The 24,018-nt window shown below is 40.2% G+C and overlaps 1 protein-coding gene across 1 annotated transcript in view; it reads left to right on the top strand.

The window, feature by feature from the left end:
* Nucleotides 1-24,018, top strand: part of MEOX2 (mesenchyme homeobox 2) — a 75,705-nt gene that overhangs the window by 38,674 nt on the left and 13,013 nt on the right. Inside the window, exon 2 of the mRNA XM_062179218.1 lies at nucleotides 20,306-20,478. Coding sequence (XP_062035202.1) covers nucleotides 20,306-20,478 — 173 coding nt within the window. The remainder of the gene's footprint in view (nucleotides 1-20,305; nucleotides 20,479-24,018) is intronic.

Here is a 24,018-nt window from a genome sequence, read left to right as displayed (position 1 = left end):
AAGTCTTCTGTGTTGTCGGGGAACCTCTCCCTCAATTGAGGGATAGTATATTCCAGAATAGAAGGAATTGGTTGTGTAGTTATGTGAGAGAGATGAGATTAGAGAACGGTTGTCAGTTCATCTGAGATCTGGGGTGGAATAAAGTACAACTGTGTTGTGAAAATACCTTTCCAACATGCTGTAGACACTCTTCTCAGATGAAGTTCCATATTTATTTATGGGGCAGATTGTAAAGTGATTTCCTGGATATTATCACATTTGCCCATTTAAGGAATCTATAAAACAGGCAATAAATTAAAAGTAGAGGGATTACAACTGTTAGGTAGCAAACAGGCACTTGAAATGAGGTTTTCATGCCAAGGCTGTTGCCATTTTCATTCCTGTAACTATCACCACACAATAGAGCTGCAGGGCAGATTAATTATGCTGTGTGGCTACTAACAGGGAATTTAATCATAAAAACATTCTTCTTCAGGGCCGGCGCTGTGGCTCACTTGATTAATCCTCCGCCTGTGAGGCAGGCATCCCATATGGGCACCGATTCTAGTCCCGGTTGCTCCTCTTCCAGTCTGGTGCTCTGCTGTGGCCTGGGAGGGCAGTAGAAGATGGCCCAAGTGCTTGAGCCCTGCACCTGCATGGGAGACCAGGAGGAGGCACCTGGCTCCTGGCTTTGGATTGGCTCAGCGCTGGCCATGGCTGCCATTTGGGGAGTGAACCAACGGGAGGAAAACCCTTCTCTCTGTTTCTCTCTGTGTGTCTATGCCTCTACCTGTCAAATAAAATAAAAAAAAAAAATTCTTCTTCACTTTCAGTATTTCACAGTAAGTGCCCATTTAGGGAAGATTCCCCTTGATATTGTAGTTAACATTAGGTATAAAATAGGAAAACTTCTCTTTAGGAATTCCATGTGTAGAAACACACAAAATTTGACTACACAAAAATACCCATGCACACTACCCAGAAGACGAGATGTGTTTGTGTGTCACTGTGACAACTTCCCCTCTGTTTACCCTATGTAAGGCAGCTCTTTTCTAGAGAGCAGGTACTTGTATGCTGTAGCTACATTGTACAGTGCTTCAAAGAGCACGGTGGTCAAGTGAGATTTGAGCAATGCTTCTTTCTCATTGAGTCTTGCCAATTTGGACTCTCTATTACTTCCAAAGCTGAGTTGCAAATTCCTCAAGTAACACCAGTGTAGAATTATTGTAAATGATTCCAATAGCTATCCTGGAAGAAAAATGTTATTACAGTCATGAGAAATATGTAGTTTCTTCCCACTGGTGTGAAACCATTTCTCTAGTTTCACATTCCAATATTGAGATCTCAAAGGGCAGCTCTTTGGGCTATAATTTTTTTCCCTGCTTTAGGCAAGACATAGCTATTATTTTATTTAAAGAACAAAACATTTGGATGTGGTGATCATTGCTGGATATCCCAATAATCTATGAGTGGCAATTTTTAATGCATGTACACTTGTGTTACATATAATTGAAAAGAAATATATTTCACCATGTACAACAGTGCTGAAGATTTTTTTGTACACCATTCAGCAGAGCAATTTATACACTTCAATGGATTCCCTGTCAGAACAACACAGCAATAATATAATTAATGAATTAGAAAAATGTTCTGAGTATTACAGATGGACTTCAGAATACCACTCTAAATACTGGTGTCTGATCATTAGCATCACTTGTAGATGAAGTATTCATATCCTCTTAGACTCATCAAACTTCTCTCCTAACGTGTTCTCACTATCCAACATTGTATGACAGCTTTTGAACACCAGGATTTAGTTTTTCTTGAAATAGTAAAGTGTTGCAGTATTGAGTGTGCTGGAACAGGTTCATAGGGGCTTCAGGGAGCCAGTTGTTAAATTTTCAGGAAGTTCAAGAGCTGTTTGACGTCATCTTTGCTTACAGCTTTGAAATTCCCTGTGTGGAGGGTACATGTCCCATGGAACATGGCCAATTGTACAAGTCAGAGCAATTTCCCCATTCTGCCACCACACAACTGACATTAGTTCTAAATTAGTTATTAAAAAAAAGAGGATTCAGAAATTCCTTTAGAGTGATGATCAGAATTCTAAAAGTGTTTTTATATATGTACCAAAAAACTTGCATAAATTTGACTAAATGCATCTGTGATAAATGATGACTAAATTTAAAACATTTAAAATATTTAAACTATAAATTTGAGAGGATTTCAAAAAGTTCATGGAAAGTGGAATTAAAGTGTAACTTTATGTTAGTGCAGAAAATATATGGAGCTATGCATGCTGGGAATCTTTAAAGTTCATGAAAATGGCATATTATTTAAAATTGTATGTAGATTTAAAAGTTGTTTCACACTGACAGAAACATCTTTTTAAAAATATTTTATTTATTTATTTGAGAGGTAGAGGTGATTATATCAATATACTTAAATTACACTAGGTAGCAATTATAAACATTCAAGTTTATCTTGTATACAGTGATTAACAACAAAATGTCTCTTCATATTTCTCTATATCCAAGGCTGGCTCAGAAAAATATTTTTAATATAGTGTGTTTCTGTAGGCTTACTTTCTTCAGATTAGGAAGGTATCATGCATTTAAAATAAATGCTATTAAAACTAATTTGCATAGAAAAAGTGCTTTTTCAGATTATGCATTTTCTTTTTTAAAAGATTTGTATATTTACTTGAGACGCAGAGTTACAGATAGAGAGAGGAAGAGACAGAGAGAGAGGTATTCCATCTGCTGGTTCACTCCACAAATGGCTGCAATGGCTGGAGCTTGGCAGATCCAAAGCCAGGAGTCAGGAGCTTCTTCCAGGTTTCCCATGCAGGTGCAGAACCCCAAGCACTTCTCCTTCTCCTTCTCCTTCTCCTTCTTCTTCTTCTTCTTTTTTTTTTTTGACAGGCAGATTTAGACAGTGAGAGAGAGACTGAGAGAAAGATCTTCCTTCTGTTGGTTCACCCCCCAAATGGCTGCTACGGCTGACACGCTGCCATCCTCCACTACCTTCTCGGGCCACAGCAGAGAGCTGGACTGGAAGAGAAGCAACCAGGACAGAACCCGGCGCCCCAACCGGGACTAGAACCCAGGGTACCAGCGCCGCAGGCGGGAGGATTAGCCAAGAAGCCACAGCGCCGGCCGTGCCATCTTCCACTGCCTTCCCAGTCCACAAGCAGAGAGCTGGATTGGAAGTGGAGCAGTTGGGACACAAACTGGGGTCATGGGACGCTGGTGCTGAGGGTGGAGACTATGCCATAGTGCCAGCCCCAGAAAATTATCTTTTAATTTCATGTTGCCTGAAGTCTTTGCGCACACACATAAAAAAACATATAAACACCTTTTAGTTTGACTTACTTTGAAAGTAGAAGACAATGCCATTAAATTATATTTAAAAATTGATTTATGCTTCAATTTGATGAATTTTTAGTGACAGAGTTATAAAAAGATAGTGTGAGAGAAATAAAAGCACTCAGACCTGCTAAAACACTTTTATTTCTTAAAAGCAAGCATACTTAACCCTAACTCACTGGCCAAAGGAATTATGAACACAGCCAAGTTTTTAAAAATATGTATTAGTAGAAAGAGCATCTCCTCCTTTCTAAAATGAATTTCCTTTTTTAAGAAAAGAAAGATGCATTTTACTAAATGCTACATGTCAAATGACAGTGAGGTGATTTAAATGGAATTAAAATACCGATAAATGTGACAGTAAAAAATTTCAGTGAAGGGGCCAGCATTTTGGTGCGACAGGTTAGGCTGCCACCTGCAAAGCCTGCACCCCATATGAGCCCAGTTTGAGTCACAGCTGCTCTTCTTCCAGCCCAGCTCCCTGCTAGTGTGCCTTAGAAAATAGTAGAAGATGGCCTAAGTCCTTGGGTTCCCCCTGCTACCCACCTGGGAAACTTGGATGGATTTCCAGGATCTTGGCTTTGGCCTGGTCCAGCCATCTGGGGGAGTGAACCATTTGCTAAGTGAAGCAGCAGATGGAAGATGTCTTTTTCCTTGTCTTTCCCTCTCTCTATGTCACTCTGCCTTTCAAAAAAACTAAGGTAAATCCTTACTTTTTATTTAGTTAATTAAATCCCACTCATGGCACATTTTCATTGATATTATCAATAGTAAGTATTATTACTAATTTTATTTTCCATTTCCCACATCTGTACTTTAAATTCTCTCAATTTTCTGTTTGCAACAATCATGCATAATTCTATACATTAGAAATCTGGGCCGGTGCCACAGCTCACTAGGCTAATCCTCAGCCTGCGGCACCAGCACATGGGGTTCTAGTCCCGGTTGGGGCACCAGATTCTGTCCTGGTTGCTCCTTTTCCAGTCCAGCTCTTTGCTGTGGCCCTGGAAGGCAGTGGAGGATGGCCCAGGTCCTTGGGCCCTGCACCCGTATGGGAGACCAGGAGGAGGCATCTGGCTCTGGCTTCGGATCAGCGCAGTGCACCGGCCGCAATGCGCCGGCCAAAGCGGCCACTTGGGGGGTGAACCAACGGAAAAAGGAAGACCTTTCTCTCTGTCTCTCTCTCCCTCTCTCTCTCATTGTCTAACTCTGCCTGTCAAAAAAAAAAAAAAAAAAAAAAAAAAAAGGAAAGAAAGAAAGAAAGAGAGAGAGAGAAAGAAATCTGAACTTGAAAAGAGAATTGGCTTAGGAGACCATGAACATGGCAAATTGCAATGATTTTCAACTCAAGTCTCCAGGTGTCAAACCTTCTGCTATTTTCCCCAAGTCATTCTTCTTTTCTGAGTCTGTAAATGTTTTAAGCAAAAATATGCCCATTATAAACTGTAACTGTAACCAGAGTTTCGGTTAATCAATGCAAAACTTCTATTTATGGCTACTAAGATTTACTTTCTACTCTGACAGTTATTGCCATATGAAACAAGTGAGGGCCGGCGCCGTGGCTCAACAGGCTAATCCTCCGCCTTGCGGCGCCGGCACACCGGGTTCTAGTCCCGGTCGGGGCACCGATCCTGTCCCGGTTGCCCCTCTTCCAGGCCAGCTCTCTGCTGTGGCCAGGGAGTGCAGTGGAGGATGGTCCAAGTGCTTGGGCCCTGCACCCCATGGGAGACCAGGAGAAGCACCTGGCTCCTGCCATCGGATCAGCGCGGTGCGCCGGCCGCAGTGCGCCTACCGCGGCGGCCATTGGAGTGTGAACCAACGGCAAAAGGAAGACCTTTCTCTCTGTCTCTCTCTCACTGTCCACTCTGCCTGTCAAAAGTAAAAAAAATAAAAAAATAAAAAAAAAAGAAACAAGTGATGTGCTTAACTCATGTTTCTGTGTGCTGTGTGTGTGCAAGGGCAGGAATGCTGGTAAATAAACATTTAGGAACAAATCACATCCTCTTTTGAGAGTTATGGCTTACATGTTAAGTACAAGAAAAATGTACAATTCCAGTTCATTTCCCCCCTTAGTGTAATGAAATGCAGTTCTTCTATCTAATATCTAACAATCTTCTATCTAATGTCTAACTCTAAAACTTATTAAATATTTCAAAAGTTATGAGCCATGATATATCGCATATGAAAAAAATATCGAATTATGGGTTTGGATGGAGTGCCTCTATTCAATAAACAATTAGTGCCTTTGGATTATCTGTAAACCTAGGTGAAATCTTCAGATTTAAATAAACTTACTCATAGACCATTTGGTAGAGATTAGAAGTAGGTATAGAAGACTTTTTTGTATCTAATCTAAAATTTGACTTTTAAAAAATATATCATATTTCAGTTAAAGCTACTGTCCCAGGAAAATAAATTTTAACATAACATTCACGTTATTCTCTGAAATGCATATGTAATAATGAAATTAATCTTCCCTTTTAAAATTTGTATTTATTTGTTTATTTGAAAGGCAAAGAGAAACAGAGAGACTTTGCATTTGTTGATACACTTTACAAATGCCTGCGGTAGCCCTGGCTGGATCAGGCCAAAGCCTCAAGCTGGGAATTTAAACCTCATCTGCTATGGAGGAGACAGGGCCCCAAGCACATGGGGCTGCCTCCCAGAATGGGAGTCAGAGGAAGCTGAAATTGGAGGCAGGGGCAGGTCTTGAACCCAAGCCCTCCAGTATGGAATGTGGGTGTCCCAAGCAGCTTCTTAACTGCTCAACAAAATGCCCACTCCATAGTATTATTATTGCTATTTCACATAGATTGGTCTAGCAAAGAAAAAGGTTATGAATTCCAAAGTATCAACCCTTAACACATGATAGTTTGATAGTACCGGAAGGATTACTATTTATAATATTTATGGTTGATTTTAAGTTGCTTCTATCCCCAACTTGATTGTAAGGTACTTTCGGATAGGTAGTATGTCATATTAATCTGTGTATTTCATAGTACATTGTACAGCAAACTACTTGTGATTGTCACGTATCACATATGTCACATATCACACTTCCACCATAGGGTATAGGGTGTGTATACATGTTTCTAAAAGGGATTATAGTATCAAATGGTATTTAAAAGATACTTTATTTTTGAGTTTCCTATTTCAGCAAGATAGTCAATTCCCCAGTCCCCCTTCTCCACACATGTAAGCCAGTCCTACACTTTACTTCCTTCACAGCCTCCTTTATAACATAAATGCAGTAGGATCAGCACCTCTGACCTCACCTTCTTCTTCCTCTTCCAGAAAGGCATTTATGCACCACACGAAAGCCTCTTTTGCTGTTATTCATAATCATTACTACTGTGTCCATTCTGCCTTACCATTCTGTCTCCTTACCAACCTTCTTTGCTTGCGTATTCTGCACAGGCTAAGTCAGCAATTCTTCACATTTTACATTCAGAAATTCTTTGGATGATCATTTCATTCCCTCCAGTTGGATCCCACATTCAGTATTTTTTCTAAGTAAATGTCACTTAATGTTTTCTTCTCTCTCTCTCCCCTCCCTCCTGGACACAGCCTCCCCCATATAAAGTAATAGTAATGATGATGAAGAAGACAATGGAGATATGACTCACACACTTTGGTTTTTGTTTGTTTTAATATGTATTTATTTATTTGAAAGTCAAAGTCAAATGGAGAAAGGAGAGGCAGACAGAAAGAGAGAGAGTTGTCTTCCATCCGATGGTTCACTCTGCAATTGGCCGCAATGGCTGGAACCACGCCTATCCAAAGCCAGGAGCCAGGAGCTTTCTCTGGGTCTCCCACATGGGTGCAGGGGCCCAAGGACTTGGGCCATCTCCCACTGCTTTCCCAGGCCATAGCAGAGAGCTGGATCGGAAGTGGAGCAGCCAGGTCTCTAACCGGCGCTAGTATGGGATGCTGGTGCTTCAGGCCAGCGCGTTAACCCACTGTGCCACAGTGCTGGCCCCGACTTACACACTTTGGGAAGAGTAAGCCCTTCTTTGCCATTTGCATATTATTTTGCTCAAACATGTTTACATCAGAGCTTCCCTGTTATTTGAGGAAATCATTAAGTTGTACAAGAAGTTGACTTCATTGCAGAGCACTGCTTTTCTCTTTGGCTATTTTACTTTTTTGGAAAGCAAGTACTACTTAGTCAATGTGAACAGAATTCTATCTGTGAAGGGTATTAAGCAGTGTCCTACAAATGAAGCGTCTATGATTTTTGAATTCTCATATTGGGAAAGTCCTTTTACAAAAGCAATCAGAAATGTGTTGCAGAAGATTCACCCCAAGACTATGTTTTTTCTTTCTAGTGCCACTGCAATAGAGAATGGATCACAAGGCATTTCCTTCCAGCAGCAGATGCAAGCAAACTGATGTTTAGTACATGGGCTGGAAACTCTGGTTATCTCAGATTTTAAGATTATTTTTATATCGTTACTTTTACATATTGTTTATTTTTATAATTTACAGTTTCTACTGTGAAGTCAAGTGAAATAAATAGGCCGATGATTGACTTTTAATCATCCAGAAATAAAAAAGAAATGCCTGAGTGATTTACATCTCAAACCCTCCATGTGAAGAAAGTTATACATAATAAGGGCATAGTATTTCAAAGAATGGGCTAAGAAGTGTTTTTTAGTAAATTTTTTTCTTGATTAAAAATCATTTAAGAGTACAAGTTATAGCATTTTGTATGTTCTAACATGTAGGCATGATGTGACTCTTATTAAATCTATGTGTCTGTTTGCTGGGACTCTTTAAAGGAGAAAAATCACACACACACCCTCTCTCTCACACACACACTCATATACACACTCACCCATGCTTACACACTTACACACACACCCTCACACACTCCCACACACAGATACACTCATATACAAAGTCACCTATACTTACACAGTCACACACACATCCTCACACACACACTCTCTCACACACACATACACTCATATACACAGTCATCCATACTTACACGCTTACACACACACCCTCACACACATACTCTCACACATATACACACTCAAATACATGCTCATACTTACACAATCGCATACTTTGTCACACAAACACATACTCTCATAGTCACACAAACACACTCATACACACACTCACCAATACTTACACAAACACACTCTCACACACACAGTCATACTATCTGATTCTAGTTAATTGGGCAGACTAGAATTAGTTATATTTCATCAAACTTCCCAAAAAAAACTTTCAGAGGGAACAAAAATTCATCTGTGGATGCTACTGGGCCTTGGAAATCATAATTATACCTTCTGTTTCATTTGTGGGCTGGCAGAAAATAACATACAGTTCCTTGTAGGAGCTCATCTATTTTTCAGTGTGAATTAGAACACAGTTATCCATTGTGTGAATTCTAAACGTCTTACATTTTAGACTGAGTTCCATTTTAAGAACAAATTTTTCCCACTTTTTTAAGTTTTCTAATTCTTCATTGTATCAAATGTATTATTTCCAAATACTAAGGCCTTAGGCTACAGTCCTCTCTTAAAGGTTAGAGTTTACAATTAATCAGTGAATACTTACAATATGCAGGAATTTATCTAAATTGTTTACTTAATTTAACCCTCTACACATCAATTCTGGGCTAAGGATCAGGAAATAAAGGTAGTAGGGTTGAATAAGCAGGTGAGCAGCAAAGGTTGTGCTCTTTTTTGAAAGGCAGAGTTAAGACAGTGAGAGAGAGACAGAGAGAAAGGTCTTCCTTCTGTTGGTTCACCCCCCAAGTGGCCGCTACGGCCGGCGCACTACACCGATCCAAAGCTAGGAGCCCGGTACTTCCTCCTGGTCTCCCATGCGGGTACAGGGCCCAAGGACCTGGGCCATCCTCCACTACCTTCCCAGGCCACAGCAGAGAGCTGGACTGGAAGAGGAGCAACCGGGACAGAATCCGGCGCCACAACTGGGACTAGAACCCTGGGTGCTGGCGCCACAGGAGGATTAGCCTAGTGAGCTGCATTGCCAGCCCGAGGGTGTACTCTTAACATCAGCTGAATGTGGCTTCTTGGGTAACCAAGAGTCTGTTTGTGTGTCTTAGTTTTCATAGCAATACTTAGTATCATAATTAAATAGAGGTGTTTTCAAACTCTTGATTTTTTTTTTAATTTCAGAGATTTATTCATTTATTCAGAAGGTAGAGCTACAGAGAGAGGGAGAGAAGCTAGAAAAAGAGATCTTCTGTCCACGAGTTCAATCCCCAAATGGCCACACTGGCCAGGACTGAGCCAGGCTGAATCAACAAGCCCGATCTCCATCTGGGTTCCCACATGGCAGCAGGGACCCAAGTTCTTGGGCCATCCTCAGCTGCTTTCTCAGGCACGTTAGCAAGCAGCTGGATTGGAAGTGGAACAGCCAGGATGCAAACCAGTGCTCATTTGGGATGCTGGTGTTGCAGACAGCTGTTTAACCCACTTTGCCACAATATCTGCTCCACTTTTTTCCTTCCCCTCCCCAAAAGATTTATTTATTTATTTAAGACAGAGTAGGTAAATAGACAGATCTTCTATCCGCTGGTTCACTACCCAGATGACCACAATGGCCAGGGAAATTTTTTGTTCCTGTAAAAAGATCATGGATAGATAGTAGATGTCAAAGGAGTTCATCAAAAGTACCATAACAGTTTCTTCTTTTTTTTTTCCACCGCGGTGGCAGCCTCGCCACCTACCATGGCGCCCTCGACACCGAGGGCTGGAGCAGCCCGCCGCCTTCCCGAGGTGCACCGCGCGCCTGCCCGCCGGCCAGAGCGGCCCCTGCGGCCCATAACAGTTTCTATAACCGAATGACAAAGCTTTAGAATTGCCTCAACACCTAGAATTGTGTGGACTTTTTGAGATTTCTGAAAAATCCTTCTGCCACCCTAAGCATCATTTTTCCATGTATAACTAGAGCAGGTAGAAATAAATGATTTGTCAGCACTTTCTCAGTTTTTAAAATTGTTGCATATCAAATCAATGTTCTTAAATTCAATCCATATTTTCTAATTAAATATGTGTTTAACAAAATGGTTGACTTATTTCTAGTTCGTCTGTGCTTTGATGTGTTGTAAATATGTGATACTTCCCTCTGAAATCTGTTGAATCTACCAAACCACTAAAGGGACGTCTTAGGGAAATGGCAAAACCAATTCTACAGCTAAGCCAAATGAACCAATGTACTGCTTGGCATGGATAATGCTCTGAAGTTATAAAAGGTACTTAATTGACAAAATATCTTCTTCAGCTGTTTTACCTGTAATCTAGAAAGTGGCTTGACCTTAGGATTAAGGTGATATTACTCAGATAAGAAATTCACACTAATTAAGGTTGGTCATCCTAGAGAGAATTGTGTAACTTAGAGTCATTGATTTCATATACCAACATTATCTATAAGTAGCAGACCTCAACTGGGAGTGATGTTTTCTCCCTAGACTGCAATGTCTGGAGATAACTTTTCACGTCACAACTAGGATCATATTTGCTAGATTTAGCTAGTTCAAATACAGATGTTCAGTTGAACTTGGTTTTGCCTCAAACCTCAATAATTTTAATGTAGTGTGTTTCATGAGATATTTCTACTTCACTAAAACATTATTCACTCTCTCTATGAAATTCAAGTTCGTTTGAGAGTCCTGTATGGTATCTGACAACAACAGAAGGAAAGGTTGAGGGTTGCTACAGGTATCCTACTTACAGAAACCAGGGATGTTGCTAGCTCTCCTACCGTTAGCCAGGCCACCATTGTCTTGCAGGTGTTTACATTTCACTGATTACAGATGTAGCAAGAATTGTCCAACACCACAAGTCTGAAGTACTGGTTAGCCAGGCCACCATTGTCTTGCAGGTGTTTACATTTCACTGATTACAGATGTAGCAAGAATTGTCCAACACCACAAGTCTGAAGTACTGGGGTTAGGAATTAAGATCTTTGAGAAGTCTATTCATTCAGTTAGTGCAACATTCAATCTTTTGGGTTTTACATGTTACAGTAGTGACACTGGTTTGGTGTATTTTACTTTTTTTCTCTTCTTTTTTTTTCTTTGGTGGTTGTGGGAAGGAATATTCTGGAATTTTCTCAAACATTTTTGCAATAATTGTACACATTTGTTGAGTGCAATGTGATGTTTCAGTTTATGTATACATTGTTTAATAAGCAATTCAGGGTGATTAGCATATCTCTCACTTCAAACCTATCATTTCTTCACAGTAGAGCATGGAAAATCCTCTCTTTTGGCTATTTGGAAATATACATTATATTATTGTTCACTCCTTCCATATTCTAATTAGGCATGCTTCTGTCTGAACATGTTTAGAGACATCATTGTAGGTAAAGGTGGAGGTAATCTTACCTGTCCCCATCTTCTGTTGGTTTTATGGGAGATCTACAAAGCACATTGAAAAGTTTCTGCAAAGCAATATTGAAGAACTATTCCCTCATCTTCTTTTTCAAGTTGAAATTCACTTAAATTCCTATAAAGAACAACTCTCTTAGGGTCACCTTTAAAATCATAATCATGACCAAAAATCCAACAGTTTCAAAATTAGGTGGTTAGCACAATGAATGTAAAGATGAATAAGGAAAATTTCAGAATCTTCAATTACCTAGACTTTTGAGTCTAGAGAAACACACCAGACATGAAGTTAAATGACAAGCTCAGCAGTGTATGTTACTACTACAAAAATATGTTCATCAGGATAATAACTTACCCCCAAATTTGGCTTAGAATCAGTGCATAAATTCAAACCTTGCACTCTGAAAAGACTTGTTTTCCATAACAAAAAGAAAACTCTATGGCAACTCACCTGTTCTGTGACCTAGGCATTTTAATGCTGCTGGCACAACTGAAACCGAGTTATCTGGCACCTCACTGCAGCTCTGTGTATTGCATGGTATTGTGTGAGAGCTCAGTCCTTTTTGCCCTGTTGACAGCAGTCAGTTAGACGTATCACAATTTCTCTGGCTCCTGTCAAGTTACTTATTTTTGTTTATTAGTGAGAAGAGTTTCTTTTCCTTCCATGTCCCTGGAGAGGCAGTGGCACTATGCAACTCCAAACTAACTGCTGACTAAGGGCAGGATATAGGGTGAATGGTGAACATGTGTGGAGGTTAGAATCTATTTCATGACCTTGCCTGATACTTCTGTCTGGATTAAATGTAGGTGTGATTGTCATTATCATCTTTATCCACTTTGAATGCCCGAACAAGTTATAACAATGAGATCCGGGCCAGCGTTGTGGTGCAGTGGGTAAAGCCTCCACCTGCATAACTGGCTTCCCATATGGGCGCCCACTGAGTCCTGGCTGTTCCACTGGAAGTGGAGTACCGCCCTGCTACTGCACCTGGGAAAACAGAGGAAGAAATCTCCATGTAGTGGCACAATGTGGTAAGCACTTAAGAAAGGAACAGAAAGAATTTGCTGGAAACCCATGGGAGGGGTATGCTCTTAAACTATTGTGACCTGGAGAAATGGAATGGAATGCTGCATATCAAAAAGCCTTCACTGGAAATTACCAGCCCCACTGGAGTTACAAAAGAATACCAGGAGAAGTAATTGGCTATCAAGCACAATCCATGCACATATGCATTGTATAATTGGATGCACAGCTGTAATATATCTACAACTAATGCTTTCTTTCTGTAACACAGCAAGAGACATAAAGTTCACTGTGGGCATCTGTGGCCAGTTTCTCAACCTAGAAATGTGTAGCAAGGTCCGCAAAGTTTAGATTTACCTAGAAGACATGCACTGTTTACATTTCCAGGCTAGGTGTTTCGCAGTTCCTAGTGAGAATTAAATTTGTGCTAATTTGAGTGAAGTGAATTTCATTACATTCTCCCATTCTGTGTCTTTGACCTGTTTTTGAATGTTTGACAAAGCACTTTTGATTTCAATGTACTTTTTTAATTGTGGAAGTGATTCCATTAACTTTTTAAATTTTTGTGGATTTCACTGTGTATTTGTATCACGGAGGAAGGACCATTGGGTTGGACACCTCTGTCTATCTGAAAGAATTACATAGTAAATAAATCATATAAAGGGCAAGATGATGAGATTAAAACAAAACCCGTGCTTAAACTCCCATTATTTACAAATAAATGAACTCCACTAAGAATAGACTGGAAGCAAAACTTGATTCATAGATTTATGGACACAGAAAGTAGGCAGTTGAAATGAGTTATGGACTGGGCACCTATTTTAAGTTGGCCTAAATTCCTATAACTGCCATCATGTCAAAATTACAGAGGAGAGAGGAGGAACCAGAGACTTTGTTATAACAGTTGCCAGTCTATTCCAGGAATGCAGTGCAATGCCAAGGCAAGATCATTACCTCCTCACAGCACACATCTACATCTAAGGTGTGGATGACTTCAAAGACCTGGAGGTTTTATTTTATGTAAATTACGATGTGTCTAAAAAGTTTCATGTCCAATTCATGATGACTTATTAAATTTGTACCAATTTTAAAATTTTAAATGCTCTTTTCTTGTCTCTTTCTCTCTCTTCCTATTCTCTCAGATACACAGAAACTTAACCTAATTCATTCTTTTCTTTTTGGTATATTTTCATAGCCCTCAATGAATTTATGATAATTCTGGAAATCTGAATTCTCTTTTTATTCTAAAATGCCTTCTAAGGGTCAGCATGGTGGGACAGCCACCACCTGCTCCTTTGGCATCACATATTGGAACATTTGTTTGAGTCCCGGCTGCCCCACTTTGCATCCAGCACCCTGCTAATGCAGCCTAGAAAGCAGCAGAAGATGGTCCAAATACTTGGACCCCTGTCACTCACCTGGGAGGTTTTGATGAAGTTCCAGGCTCCTTGCTTCTGCCTGGCCCAGCCCTGGCCATTATGGCTATTTGGAAAGTGAATCAGAGGATAAAAGATCTCTCTTTCTGTGTCTCCTTCTCACTCTGTAACTGTGCCTTTCAAATACATAAAACACATCTTTAAAAAATGCCTTGCAAAAATAGATTTTATAAAGCATCTCCAGTCTCCATATTTTTTCCCTTAATATCATTACTCTGTATAGCATGATTTATGCTGTAAATTAGCCATTGTAATATTTTATTGCTAAATATTGATACATTTATGTATGTTACGTTTATATTTATCTCAGTTTTTAAAAATATTTATTGATTTATTTGAAAGGTAGAGTTACAGAAAGAATGAGAGACAGAGAGAGAAAGATATCTTCCATCTGCTGGTTCACTCCCCAAGTGGGTGCAAAGGCTTAGAGCTGGACCCGACCAAATCCAAGAGTCAGGAGCTTTATGCAGATCTCCCATGTGGGTGACAGGGGCCCAAGCACTTGGGAAATGTTCTGCACATTAGCAAGGAGCTGGATTGGAAGTGGAGCAGCCAGGACTTGAACTGGTACCCGTATGGGATGCCAGCACCACAGGCGGCAGCTTTACTGGCTATGCCACAGCACTGGCCCCTCATTTACATTTTGAGAATGAATTATATAAAAAAGATCCTACATGTATGGGAAAAAGTGAAGTACAGAAGCTGAAGCTGAAGGGATATTACATAAAATGTTTAGCTCCACATAGTAATCTTTCAACTTAGACCCCAAGGAAATTCAGTGCCCTTAACAAAAACAAATGGCCTATCATTTATGCAAGTTTCATTTAAGATATACAATCGGTTACACAATTTAACAAAACAGAATCTGTCTTCAGTTAAACTAAATGGGGATTTCTCTGATTTATCTCATCTCTGGGAGTGTATTAGACACTCCCATGACTCACCAAGGAAGTGGTGAACAAGGAACCCAGATAGCCAAGAAGAGCAGTTCTACCCATGACAGACGTGGGTCCAGCAAGTGGGTTGAGTTTTGCCTTTTGAAGAGAGTTATTAGCATAATTCATAAAAAAATCTGTGGAGTTCATTGTTGTGGTATGTGAAATTTAGATGGGCGGCTTAAAAGAAACTATTGTGATAGCTGTACTTTCGCTCTCATTCGGAGGTACAAGAAATAATGGATGTTTTTGGAGCTATTCTTTTCTAGATCTGGCAGTGTGGTTTGGAGCCACTTCTGCAGCTGTCAAGCCCCAGTGTAGACACATTCACAACTAAGAGAGTCTATGACTGTGGTTCACCAACATGGAGAGTGGATTGGCAAGAGGATTTAAGAAACCCTGGGGAATGCTGTTTACTTTGAAAAAGAGGGGGTGGGTAGAAAGAGAGAGAGAGAGAGAGAGGTTGAAATGCTCACTCATTAAGGAGCTAGAGTAGCAAGTTGGATCAATGCCCATCAGAAGGCAATTTCCCGTTTAAATGTGAAAATTACTAGCATCAATTAGATTATTCTATACATTTTCCTGCCTCCATCCACAATCCCTATGTATGCAAAGGTGGTTATTAGCTTCCTATACTGACAGGCCTGTGCAGCGCATTAATAAATAACAGGATAACACTCAGTTTGAATGGCTTACAAAACACTGATGCACGAAATCCAAAAGGGCCAAAGTGTACTTGAGCCCTAGTATGCATTTTTTTCTCCAGAATGTGAAATAAGAATTCATTGTAGTCTAAGCTGTATGGATGCTCCATTACATTTTAATATTTTGCAGACATAGGTAAATTATGCTCTTCGTTCCAGTCAGTTAATAATTTTACCCAGAGTAGCCAGAAACATACTCAATCATACTTTATTATTTCTCTTTTACTAAAAAAGCATTCTACACCACCTGTGGACAGACCAAGTCCTCCCCCCCATGATTTTCCTTAATAAAACATTATTATCTTTTGGCATCCTCTTGCACTAGGGGAAATACAAAGTCACATGTGGAGAAGTTCTAAACATCAGACAGACATGGTCCTTGGAGGGCAATTTTCATCCTCTACGGAAGCATTGCAGACTCCGCCCATTAGCATAGTCCTGGGGAGCTCAAGGTGGGGCACCCGGAGGGGCTGCAGATTCTACCTGAACACATAAGTCAGCAATTCCTCCCTGAGGTGAGAGTGTGCGGGTGCACCCACAGGCGCACTAAAGTACCTGGGGCGAAAAGTAACAATCGCAGTATTTTATGTTGGAATGCACCCTACAGATGGTGACATTGTGTGTGGTTGAAGGGAAGAAAGGAAAGCAGTTTCCAGAGACCCCCTCAACACCTACCATTTGGCACAGAGTATGGAAGGCTGAAGAAAACAGAGGGCATTTTGCCTCGGCTGAAACAGCTGGGAAACAGATGGAAGCTGAAGAGAAATCTGCCAAGAGCCTCGTCCACAGCTCCCACTCATTTTCCATCAAAGAATAGTCAGTCAGGTGATAATGGTGGTGGGTGGAAGAGGAAGAGGGAAACCTTAGGACCAGCAAATGATTGGCTTTAGAAACTGTAAAACAAAAATCATGCAAAAAAAAAAAAAAAGTCAAAATTATAGGAAATCTCAGTCCAGAAGTGCAATTCCAGGGAGTGTGTTTTTAATAAAAGAGTGGAAGTATTGTGGGTGAAAACCACAACAGAATGGAGGAGGCGAGGATGCAAGTGTGTGCTGATGAATGCCACTGTGCGGCCTCAGCTACAGGGACAGTCTCTCCCTTAGGTGACAATGTCAAAAACACCCACCCACCCACGCTCTGTCATGTTCATTAGAGCATCATGGCTGATTCTGTGATGACTGCCATTTCTGTCCCTGGATGTCACCGTGTGAGCCATTTCAGCTTGGAATTCAGGCATGTGCTAAACTGTGTATTTCAACATTGATTGGCAGATTGATTTTTGCTTCAATGCTGTCACTGCATATATAATCTTCCTGTTGTGTATTTCCAGTTACAGTGGTTGTGCATATGGATCCCTTCCGTGGGACTGTCCTTCCAAACACTGGGCCATGTCGTGTGTGTGTGTGTGTGTGTGTGTATATACATGCTCTCTACAAAGTGCTCTGAATCTTGCAAAAGTCAGAGGGAATCCATCCTAGAGAAATATAAATAAATACAAGGGAATAGGCTTTCCTCAATGTGAATTTGTTCATTCATGCTTACATAAGGGAATGTGCGAACCATGAATCATTCAAATTGCATTGCTCATGAGAAAAAATGCATTGGCTTTGCTGTCAGTTTCCAGAGTGGTTTGACTCAAGGGGAAAGCGCCTTGTCCCCACACAGAGAATAATCAGCCACAGATTGCAGGCCCAGGGTGGCTCCAAGTTGGCACAAATCCTTTTGATTCACGTGAGAACACGAATGCTTGTGAGAGGGGCTTGTGATCTGAACGTTCTGAGCTAGAACTGACCTTGTTGTCTGCCAGAGAGACCAAGCAAAATTTAAAAAGACAAGTCATCAGGGGATTTTTGCTTACACACTGCCAGGAAGGCTAAATGATCTTCCAGGGCGGAAGTTGACAAATCTATAGCTCAAGAAATGTGGGTAAGAGACTGTAGCTACCACTTACAGCCTGGTAGCTCAGCCTTGTGGCAGTACCACCTACCTGACAGTCACATGTCCTCTGTGACGTAATTCGCCTGGTCCCTGCATCTCCTTGTGAAGAGCCAGCCACCTGTGTTTGAAGGAATCACAAAATGCTGTTGTGCTGGCCAGAGGCGGGCAGTCAGAAAACAAGCCCAGCAATGCAGCCTGTGAATGAGGGGGAGCTGTGCACAGTGCCAACACTGCAGTCAGTGAGACCCACACTGTGATCCCACGGAGAGGGGAAAAAACCAGCCAGTGCGCTGAGAGGTTGATGCAAGCCCGCTGCTGCTGCTGCTGCTGCAGCTCTGAGACACAGGACGCTTTCCAGTCTGCTCACTCAGGTTCTGGTGCAAGGCAGAACCAGCGTGTTTACATTACTGTGCCTCGTCTACTGGGTTTCCATGATGCAGTGTCTTTTTCAGGTAGACTTCTCCCAAGCTGACAGGAAGGAAAGGAGTTAGTCCAAGAAATAATAATTTTTTGTACTTCTTGGAATAATTAACTTCACCAGATGGAAAAGCAAACAAATGTGGTTGAAGACATCATTTAGAAGGTGTAGCACATTACGTTTGTCATTTTTTAAAAAGGTTAATCTTCAACAAAGGCTTCACCTTAATTTTTCTCTATCGTTTCTCACCTTTGGGCTCGCAGAAGGGTTGCTTGTCTGTCCACCTGATAAAGATGGTTGTATCCAAGCTGAAAGATGATTATAAATCAGAAATAAACGTGCCCTTTAACTTGACTATGTTGGTATTTCCCTGAGGACAAGTTAGACATGACTTACTAGAGCTGAAGGTCATTACTTTTTACCTGGTGTATGTGTATAGTTTTTTCTCCATGATAGGCACACATTTTATTCTTAAGAATGTCTCCTATCCTACATCTCAGGGATATACTCCATGGTAAGTAGGTCTTGAACTCTTAAGAAAAGAGATGGAATGATATCTCCAAATGATTGTTGTTACTTTTTAAAGCTTCTTAAAAAAGATTTATTTACTTATTTGAAATGCAGTATTATAGAGAGAGAGGGAGAGAAAGAGACAGAAAGAGAGATCTTATATCCACTGGTTCACCCCACAAATGACTGCCACTGAAGTTGGGCCAGGCTGAAGCTTGGAGCTTGGAGCTCCATCCAACTCTTCCACATGGGTGGCAGGGCCCAAGTGTTGGGCCATCATCTGATGCTTTTCCAGTTGCATTAGCAGGGAGCTGGATTGGATTTAAAGCAGACAGGATTCAGCTGGGTACTCCTGGGATGCAGATGTCATAGGTAGTGGCTCAAACTGCTGCTCCACAATGCTGGACCCTATTGTTATATATATATATATATATATATATATATATATATATATATATATATATAAACATTTTCTTTATTTGGCTTCAGGGTCACAATCCTCCTGGTTCCCTCCTTCCTTTCTTTTTCTTTTTTAAAGTTTATTTGCTTATTTTTTTATGTGATATTTTATAAGATTTGGTACTGTTAGCTAGCTGGTTTTGGGCATTGTGCATCTTATATTTATTTTATGTGATGAGAAATATTTTAAAATTACAATTCATATTTTAAGACACGTGATCACAATTTTACTTATGTATTCCACATTGGAGTAAGTATGATATAAAATGGATAAAAGCATTGCTTTTGCCTCAAGGAGATCATATCTAACTAAAAATCAAAAAGCCAGTAAGTACACACAAACATTTACTTAGTTTGAGCTTGGACTTCTATTGTCCATTTGCTAAACACTTGGGTTGTGGAAAGGTTCATATACCAAGGTGTATTTTTTTTTCTTTTTTTAAGAATGATTCTGTTTAAGGGGCTGTTGTTGTGCTGCAACCAGTCAAGCCGCAGCTTACATCATAGGCATCATCTTGGAGAGCCAGCTCAATTCTAGGCTCTTCTGCTTCCCAACAGGCTCCCTGCTAATGCTCTTGGGAAAGTAGCAGAAGGATCCAGATGGAGTTCCTGGCTCTTGGCTTTGGTTGACCCAGCCCTGGGCCTTGTGGTCATTTGGGGAGTGAACCAGTGGATGGAGAATCTCTCTCCCTCTCTCTCTCTCTCGCTCTCTCTTTCTCTTTCTCTTTCTCTCTCCCTTTATCACTTGCTCTGCCTTTCAAATAAATATATAACACTTAAAAAATGGAGAATCACTCTGTTTATACTTAGACCTCGAAAATGTGTGTTAAGAACTTACTATATTTCATATCTAAAATTGTCTTTTAGAGAGAATTTGGTCCATTTTATTATAATATCATCTGATGAGTGGTTAAATGTGGTTCATGTTTTGTAAGGAGAAAATCTGACACATCTCCAATTAGGTCATCAGTTGCTTGAAGGCAGATTGGAAAACCAAGGAATGTGTTGTGCATGGTGGAAGTGAGAGGATTTTCCTGCCTCTGCTCTCCATTTGTCCCAAGACCAGCACAGCACCTGGGAAAGCAATAACTCAGCCACAATGAATACAGTAAAGTACATGATTGCATGTATTTGATTGAATGGAACTAATTTTTTTTCAGATTCCCAGGAAGGAAATTACAAGTCTGAAGTCAACAGCAAACCCAGGAAGGAAAGGACAGCATTTACCAAAGAGCAAATCCGAGAACTAGAAGCTGAATTTGCCCATCACAACTATCTGACTAGACTGAGGAGATACGAGATAGCAGTGAATCTGGATCTCACCGAAAGACAGGTAAAGCTGGGCAGTTTTTATTGCTTTGGTTCAATAACCCTCTTGTACCATTTTTGTAATATCTATATCTGGAATCGTGGTTCTTAATTATCAAAAAGGAAGACAGGTATACTATTTCATGATTAAGTTATTTTGCAGAACATGATGAAAAAATTAAAAATCAGTGAGTGATTTTATGGGGGAAAAACCCCTACATTTATTGAGTTTATAGAAGAATTCTGTGTTCTTCAATAATGTTCTTCTTGCATTTGGCGGTGGTGGTGGCAGTGGGGTGTGTGAAAATGTTTATTTGACATAATGATGGAATGTGGTGAGGAATTTTGTGTCCTTTCAAAATCTCCTATTTGGCATGTTAGAAAGTTGGCAACCCTTGAGTAGTTTCCTGTATTGGTCAGAATAGAGTATATTATGTTGCGGTAACACATTAGCTTCCGAGCTTCAGTGGCATGATACAAAAATGCTCATTATTTGCTTACTCTCCATTCTGAGTCTCCTAAGTTCAGGCTTCCAGATAATCACTCCCCAAGTGGTGGCTCTCTGGCATCTCCACATGTGGTGTCCTTGGGAACCGCGGGAGGTGAGAAGGCATTGCAAGTTCACACACTGGCCCTCGAATGCTTGCATGGGTAATGACCCGTGTTACTTCCATTTAGTGTTTCAGGTTCAGAAATCGTCAGATGGTTCAGCTTAGAGGAAATGATGGGACACGGGGCACGTAGACCATTCATGAATATTTTTGTCCCATTACTCCAAATATTTTTGAAATTGTGCTGGTCTTGGTAATGCAAAATTCTGCTACTAACTCAGAGAACACTATGGAATTATTCAAAATTTTCACATCTCAAATAGTAAGACCTAAAGAGTACTTTTATGTTAATTTGTATTAATCATTTCTTAGATCCCCTTCTTGAATTTTATTTGGATGACAGAAACGGTCTCCTCTTATAGTGCTCCCAGCACACTCCTTGTTAGGGCTGTGACTTGCCCTGGGAGAATCTAGCCTACTGACGGATACCAGTTGTTAAGCGTTAGAAAAACATTCCTGAAAGGCAAATGCAAACATCTTTATGGACAGTGCAGTTATGATTGGCACTGTGAGGGCTGGAGTCTCATTTCCTCTTTCACTGTGCACACCTCCTCCGGGATCCCACTGGAACCAAGGAAATATCAACAGGGTGTGGACACACGACTGCATATCTTAGGTGAGCAAGCTGCTTCATCCAGTTTCTTAAATCATCTTCTTTCCTTCTGTTAATTTTACATCTCAGCCCTGGTAGGTTATTTCTGGGTGGGGAAAATACATACAGGAACACTTTGATGTGGTTTTATACATTGCCAGTTTGTGCTTTATTAAATATTATGACTAGTAGCTAACTTATGGAGCACAACATTTCCTTCCCTTGAACTTCACAAAGTTCCCTCTATAAGTGTACAGCTTCTGGCATGCAGGAAACCTGTTCCAAAATCTACATCATCAGATAATAGTTTTGCTCTGTTTTCATTTTTAAAAAAATGTTTACTTAAAAATTTATATACTTATTTGAGAGGCAGAGAGAAAGAGAGGGGGGCATTTGTTTTGTTATTTTTGAATTTCTAAAAATTTATTATTTATTTACTTATTTGAGAGGGGGGTACAATTATTGCTTGCTCACACCCCAAATGTACACGATGATCCTTGTCTGGGGGCTGAAGCTGGGAGCCAAGAATCCAATCCAGGTCTCCCTTGTGAGTAATAGGAACTCACCTACTGAGGCCACCACAGTGGCATCCCAGGGTCTGTGTTAGCCGGAAGCTGGAGCCAGGAGCAGAGCTAAACCCAACCTGGAATGCAAGTGTTTTAACCAACATCATAACTGCAAGACTAAAGCCTATCCTGTGTGTTGTTCTTGTTTAATTATTTCTTTAACTGGGAACAGGGACAATAGGCAGGGGGAACTAGAAATTTCTGTCATTATAGAGAGGCAGTGAATTCCAGGAAAGGTAACTATGCTTTATATAATGCATGAAGGAAGTCGGAAATTGGAGTTTACTTCCAGTGTTTGTAATGATGGCTGCAATACTGAGCCTTCAGCGAAGAACCAAGTAGAAACTCTGTGTTTACTAATCTGGGGATGATCTATGGTTTTACCCAACTATCTACTCATCGAACAGAGGTTTCACTTTTGTCTGAGCATAATTCCTTTTGAAAAGTAATTCTATAAGCCTAGTTTGAGAGGTTTTGAAGGCATATGGATATTTTTTCTTTTTTTTCCTAAACGACTTGACATGATTGAAAAATAATAATAGGTTAAAATCATATATCTACATATGTACACATACCTGCACACACAATTTTATTCACTTTTTTGAAGTCCCTTTTCAATATCATGTCACTAAGCCAATGCTGTGTAACAAACCACTCTAAACATTGCTGGATTTTAATGGGTACAGAGCTTTAATTCACTCACAACCTCGTGTGTCAGATTTGGACTGGAATTACTTGGCCAGTCTTCTTGCCAGCAGTACCTGGCTTCCTCATGAATCTGCACTTGGCTGGTGGATTGACTATGAGCTGGTTGGGCCTCCGCTAAAACAACGTGTTTCTGTTGCGTGTGGTTCCATCTTCTAACAGGAAGAGAGTGGAATCCCAATCCTCAAGCGGTTGTAGAAGCATTTCCAGGGGCACTGAAAGGGAAAGCTGCAACACACAACGGTTTCTCAAGTCTTTGCTTGAATCATATTTGCTGATTTAATTTCATTGTCCAGAGAAAGTCACACGACCAAACTCAGTGTGGACAGGAGGAGGAGATTATGTCATCGCCAGTCATTCCTATAATAATCTAAGCATAGCCTTGGTGGAAAAAAAAACAAAAACAAAAACAGCAAAACACTTGAGAAATAATTATGTTTTCAAAGAACTGAACAGTTGATATTATGTAGATTATATTTATTCCACAAATATTTAGGTGCAGTTTTGCAAGATAATATGGAAAGGAGATGGATGTGTATGAAATGTAAATTCCTAATTAAAATTAAGGCTATAGGGCTTCTCAGAAAGAATTGAATTGTTATGCAAAAATCTGATTAGAATTATGAGATTTGCCATTTAGAATTATGTATTGTTAGGCAAGTGGCAACCTTTTCAAGACACAGCATGGAGATTCAAATTGTATGCTCTTTCTTTTCCTTAGAATTCTATTCATAATGCATATGAAAGAATATTTAGCATGAAGTACAAAACTTAATCATCAGTTACAGGAGGAAAACATTTGATATACATGTCAACTAATTATTTTATAATAGAAATATACATTGAGCCAGGTGTTAGATATAAAATATTGTTAAGGTAAGCTAGAAAAGCTGAATGCACAGAAGAGGCAAAAACTAGACTAGTAACAACGCTGTGATCAGCACTGAATGTCACAAGAGAAGAATGACAGCATCATATTAGAATATGTTCCTGGTTTCATCAAGTGTTAATTTTATTCTCAGCCTTCTGCACCTATACAGCATCTTAAGATTCTAAAGGCTTTATTTTTTGTTTTCTGGGCTAAATTTTAC

This window comes from Lepus europaeus, chromosome 20 (genome assembly GCF_033115175.1).
Source record: "Lepus europaeus isolate LE1 chromosome 20, mLepTim1.pri, whole genome shotgun sequence".
In the NCBI taxonomy this organism is placed as follows: Eukaryota; Metazoa; Chordata; class Mammalia; order Lagomorpha; family Leporidae; genus Lepus; species Lepus europaeus.
This window is presented reverse-complemented; position numbering and strand designations above follow the sequence as displayed.